At 46.8% G+C, this 5,922-nt stretch overlaps 1 protein-coding gene across 1 annotated transcript in view; it reads left to right on the top strand.

Moving 5' to 3' along the window:
• Positions 1 to 2,861: 2,861 nt before the first annotated feature.
• CMTM6 (CKLF like MARVEL transmembrane domain containing 6) overlaps positions 2,862 to 5,922 on the top strand; it is a 20,623-nt gene continuing 17,562 nt past the window's right edge. The window contains exon 1 of the mRNA XM_017521680.2: positions 2,862 to 3,118. Within this exon, the coding sequence (XP_017377169.1) occupies positions 2,981 to 3,118 (138 nt within the window). The 5' untranslated portion in view covers positions 2,862 to 2,980. The remainder of the gene's footprint in view (positions 3,119 to 5,922) is intronic.

Genomic DNA, 5,922 nt, shown 5'->3' with positions numbered 1-5,922 from the left:
ACTCCTGACTTTAGGTGATCCATCCACCTCAGCCTCCCAAAGTGCTGGGATTACAGGCATGAGCAACCACGCCCAGCCTATCACAAATCTTTTATTCATCTCTCTAATCATCAACTCATCTTAATTTTGGATGAATTTCAAAGGAAATTTTAGACATCAGTAGTGTTCAATTTAGGATGAGAGTGACTTGAAGAATAATGAGGCAATGAATCCTTGTAGCCCTGGTGAAAATACAGTGGCCTTCTTTTGTTGGAGAGAATTGGTGGCATCTTGGCCTCAGGAGGACATTCAGAATGCATGTAATCAAAGACAGAAGGATAGTTCTGGCTGGTTGTAGGTGGCCCCAACAAAGCAGTATCTACTTGTCTCTGTTCATTTGAATGGGAGCTTTTGTTTGTTACTGAAAGAAGAAAGGGAGGTTTGGAGTCATGAAGAAGATACGATAAATGTGGCAGCTGACAGCAGGAGAAATCCCTTCTCTCTTCCATGGGTTTTTCTTTTTCTTTTTCTTTTTTTTTTTGAGACAGAGTCTCGCTCTGTCACCAGGCGGGAGTGCAGTGGTGTGAACTCAGCTCACTGCAACCTCCATCTCCCAGGTTCAAGCAATTGTCCTGCCTCAGCCTCCCAAGTAGCTGGGACTACAGGTGCGCACCACCATGCCCTGCTAATTTTTGTATTTTTAGTAAAGACAGGGTTTCACCATGTTGGCCAAGTGGTCTCCATCTCTTGACCTCGTGATCTGCCCGCCTCAGCCTTCCAAAGGGCTGGGATTATAGGCATGAGCCACCGTGCCTGGCCTTCCGTGGGTTTGAGACCAGTGGAGAGGAGTCAGAGGCTGACGGTGGCTGGGTTAGAAGTTAGTGGCTAGGTTTCGAGTCAGAGTGCCCATGCCTGCATTCCAGCTGCCCTTGGCTGTTTGACCTTGCATATGATTTCAGCCTCTTGGCCTCCGTTGTCTCATTCGAAAGTGAAGATTCTGTAACTCAATCAACTTCAGTTGTTAAAATATAATTGCACTCCTTGACAAGTTCACACAAAATTAACATATGTGACTGTAGCAGTTGGTGATCAAGAAAGAGAAACAAAATGATTTTGAAAAGTGTGGGTCAACATGGTCAGGGGGAGACCTATGTTAATTGTAGCTAGATAATTATAAGCTTGCTTGGCTCAGAGTACACTGAAGTTTACACACAGAACTAAACTATATTACCGGTGCAGTTAATCAGAAATCAAGCAGCAACAGGAGGCCTAAGGTAAAGACCAACCGAGAGCGCAGGTACACCGGGGAACACCTCAGAGTGGCTGCAGAGCAGGGAATACTGCTCTGGTCCCAAGAGTGCCTTCTCAACATGGAGACTGCATCAGGGTCTTGTAAAGAGGGCCTGTGCAGAGATCTCTGAGAAGGGAGTCGACCTCTGCTCACAAGATCCAGGAGGGTCTTTGCAGATGGGAGCTGGCAAGGAGGAGAAAAGCCTTGCAGGGCAGAGATCACGGAAGGCCTCAGGCTCTGTCTAGGTTCTCAGAATATGGAGTGATTTTAACTGCTCTATGTCCTCAGTGCTAGGGAGATAAAAGCCCTTGATGCATTGAGTGTGGCAGACCCAGTGGCTCCCTGGCCACTATACTTCTGATGCCGCAGCAACCCGATAGCAATTGGTGATAAACTCAGAGCACTAGTTTAGCATGTCTTAAAAGGATCACAAGTGCTCTCTCCCACTACCTTACCTACCCCTTTACCCTCCCTTTCATGTCTGTAAGATCAATGAGATTACACACATAATAAAAGTGTTTGGAGCCCAGAGCTGGGGACCAACGCTGTGAATTCTACCCTTGTGTCTCTGTCTCTATTTCCTTTTCTCAATCCCTCGTCACCTCTAGGACTAAGGGCACCCACGTACAGGGCTGGGGCTGGTGCCCAACAGAAAAGTGAGCCTAAATGGAATTTGGAGAGACGTGGGAGGGAGCAATCCTGGAAATCCTTACAGGCAACTCATTGTACTTAAAATGAAAGCTGAATTCGTCCCTTGTCTGCAAGGCCTTTATTATTATCTGGCCTTTGCCTACATCTCCAACTTCATCTCCTTTCCTCCCGTACTTATTCCTAGCCACACAGGCTTTTGGGCTTCAGATTCAGCCAAACTCATTTGGTCCTCCGAACATTTGCACTTGCATGAAAGGTTCTCCCCAGATCTTTCCAAGCCTGGCTTCTCCTACTTTGCGTCTCATTCAACTCAAAGATCATGGTCCTCAGAGAGGACTTTCCTGACCACTGCACTCCAGCCTGGGCGACAGAGTAAGACTTAAAAAAAAAAAAAAAAAGCTTCAGATGAACATTTTTTTCTGTTTTAAAGAGTTCTACTATTCATGTAGAAAATTTTAGCTTTACTGCAGAGAAATACAGCTGATACCTCGCAGTGGCCATTTAAGTAGAGCACTCGACTATCCATCCCTTTCTTTCTTCTTCCTTTTTTTTTAAAAAATAAATTTACCAAGCCGCCAGAAGTGCTGAATCCACTATTTTCATGTCATATTTTCACATCAGCTATTTTCACGTCACTTATCACTATCGGAAATTGTTATTAATCTGTTTTCTTGTTTATCGTCTGTTCCTCGGGATCCTTTCTTGGCCGTCACCCTAGCACCTAGAACGGGGTTCCCTGCACGCTTAAAGTATTAAAAAACATTGAGCAATGAATGAATGAATGAATGTCAGGAGGATGAAATATGGAGGGAGGTGAGAAATCCATCAAAGGCTCACAGAATGAACTCAGTTCTTGGACGAACGTCGGAAGAAGCCCAAGAGCTAACAGGCAAGTCAGCGGAGGGAGGGGGCGGGGCGCGGCGAGGGCGGGGCGGAGTCGGACGGAAGCCGGGGAGGAGGCCCAGGAAGTGACGGCCCCTCCGCGCTCCCGGGCTCTTGTGGAGTCCGCGAAGTGGGCGGTGAGGTTGCTGTGGCTGCTGCGCTCCCCGGCCCTCGGCGATGGAGAACGGAGCGGTGTACAGCCCCACTACGGAGGAGGACCCGGGCTCCGCCACAGGGCCCCGGAGCGGCCTCGCTGCCTACTTCTTCCTGGGCCGACTCCCCTGGCTCCGGCGCGTTCTCAAGGGCTTGCAGCTGGTGAGTGCCTGGCCGCGGGGGTGAGGCGAGCCCGGGCTGGGGAGCGGGGTCGGGCCCGGGCTTGGGAGGCCGCGGAGCTGCTTCTCTTCGGCTTGGCTGTTCAGTACGAGGCGGTTTCTACACCTCTAGTTCCTTCCCTCTCCGCCTGGGGAAGGGGGGCGTTACCCTCCGCCCTTCCGCCGGGCGGCCCCTCGGCCCCACGGCTCACCGCGTCGGGATCCCACGACCTGCGGCCACCCAGCCTGTTAAGCGGGCCCAGGAAATGCGTCGGAGACCCAGGGCAGCCACTTGAACCTCTTCCACTCATCTTCCGTGGCGCTTTCCTCCCTTCTCCCGGCTCTACTCTGCATTATCGTCCACAGTGCCTGTAATTAGACTGTGAAGCGCTTTCTGTTTATCTTTTCTGGCTTTTGCGGTTTTCCTGTTGAGAGCCCTTGGGGGTAGTTTAACCTGCTGGGCACAGTCCTCGATACCAAGCATGGCATTGAGGGGGGCGTGTGTGTGTGTGCGTGTCCAGTAAATTGTCTTCTAAAAGTTTGGTGTTGACTGGAAAAGAATTATTTCAGAATTGAGCAATATGGGTTCGAAGTGGAAAGTCAAAGGGCAGCTTTTTGTGAGTATGTGCGGATAGAACTAGGACACGGTACGCAGCTTTCCATTTCATTGAGTTTCTTTTAAGCAGTTAAAGTACCATAAATCTATTAGTGAAAAAAACACAGCATCTTTTGAGATTTAAATTATAATTCGCTTTACAGTGATGTTGAGCTCCTGTGTCCTGTTTCAGCCACAGATGAGGAGGAACATTTTCTGCAGTAGAACCAGTGTAGGAAAAATCCGAATGATTAGAATGTTTATGGGCTTTGTTTTGTCTTACTTTGCTTTGTTTTTTAACCATTGTAAGTAAAAGGTATCTCATTGGCGTCCTTGTAAAGAACTTAAATTCTTACCACTCAAATGACTAGAAGTTAAATTCTTAGAATTCAGATGACCTACTTTTATTGAATCGAAAAACAGAAGTTGGAAAATCGGCACTGCTGTTGAGTGATCAAAATGATCATATCTGATGATGACTGGGAAATCTTTTGAAAGCAAGTGGTAATGTGGTCTATGGAACCCAGCAGGATCGAGCCTTATCTTTTCTTTCCATTCTCCCTTTAGGTGGGTCCACACCGGCCACCTTTAATTTATTACGAGGCATCAGGGGCTCCTTCCTACCACTGTTCCTTTGCATAACCTGTTCCTTCCACCGTCTTCCCTCTGCTCTTCCTCTTGTCAGCTGTCACATGATTCTTAGATATCAGCTGTATTTCTCTTCAGTAAAGCTGAAATTTTCTACATGAATAGTAGAACTCTTTGGAACAGAAAAGAACATTTATCTGAAGCTTTTTTTTTTTTTTTTTGAGTTTTGCTCTGTCGCTGGGCTGGAGTGCAGTGGTGCGATCTTGGCTCAGTGCAACTTCTGCCTCCTCCGTGCCTGGCTAATTTTGTGTGTATGTGTGCGTTTTTTTTTTTTTTTTTTTTTAAGACGGAGTCTCACACTGTTGCCAGGTCTGGAGTGCAATAGCTCGATCTTGGCTCACTGCAACCTCCACCTCCCGGGTTCACGCGGTTCTCCTGCCTTAGCCTCCTAAGTAGCTGGGGTTACAGGCGCACACCACCACACCCGGGCTAATTTTTTGTATTTTTAGTAGAGATGGGGTTTCACTATGTTGGCCAGACTGGTCTTGAACTGCTGACCTATTGATTTGCCCTCCTCATCCTCCCAAAGCGCTGGGATTACAGGCATGAGCCGCCGCCCCCTGCCTTTTTTTGTATTTTTTATAGAGACCGGCGCGGTGGCTCACGCCTATAATGCTAGCACTTTGGTAGGCCGAGGTGGGTGGGTCACCTGAGGTCAGGAGTTCAAGACCAGCCTGGCCATCATGGGGAAACCCCATCTTTAAAAAAAAAAAAAGAGAGAGAGAGAAACAGGGTTTCGCCATGTTGACCAGGCTGATTCGCCCCCGGACCTCCCAAAGCGCTGGGATTACAGGTATAAACCACTGTGCCCGGCCCATCTGAAGCATTCTTGCTGCTTAAAACAATCGTGTGTATCAATTTGTTGCCCATAAAATCTGTTTTCAGTTGCATTTGTTTTTTCTTTGTAATAAAAAGTGGCAAAGCTAAAGTAAAATTTCTCAATACCTTACTATAGTTTAGTAAACTGTAGTTTTATGTCTTTGCAATAGAACATAACCGGTTTCCTTCCTTATTGCTATTATAGAAGAAAACACGGAACACAACCAGAAATTATTGTGGTAAATGTTATATTTGGACACAGAGAAGATGAATTTGCCTTAAAAGATTGTTAGACTAGGCCGGGAGCGGTGGCTCATGCCTATAATCCCAACGCATTCAGAGGCTGCGGCGGGCGTATCACCTTAATCATGAGTTCAAAAACCAGCCTGGCTAACATGGAAACCCTGTCTCTACTAAAAATACAAAAATTAGCCTAGCGTGGTGGCGCACCCCTGTAATCCCAGCTACACAGGAGTCTGAGGCAGGAGAATCACTCCAACTCAGCAGGCAGAGGTTACAGTGAACGAAGATTACATTACTGCACTCTTGCCTGTGCAACAGAGTGAGACTCCGTCTCAAAAAACAAAAAAGATTGTTAGACTATTCTTACTTGCTCTCCATCATTCATAAGAAGAAATGGGGAAAGGATAAAAACAAGTATCTCTTTATGAAATCCATTTATTTGTTTATGGGGAAATGTTTATGTTACAAGAATGCCTTCTTTTTTTTTTTTTTTTTTTTTTTTT

The sequence above is a fragment of the Cebus imitator genome, unplaced genomic scaffold, assembly GCF_001604975.1.
Source record: "Cebus imitator isolate Cc_AM_T3 unplaced genomic scaffold, Cebus_imitator-1.0 Scaffold21, whole genome shotgun sequence".
In the NCBI taxonomy this organism is placed as follows: Eukaryota; Metazoa; Chordata; class Mammalia; order Primates; family Cebidae; genus Cebus; species Cebus imitator.
This window is presented reverse-complemented; position numbering and strand designations above follow the sequence as displayed.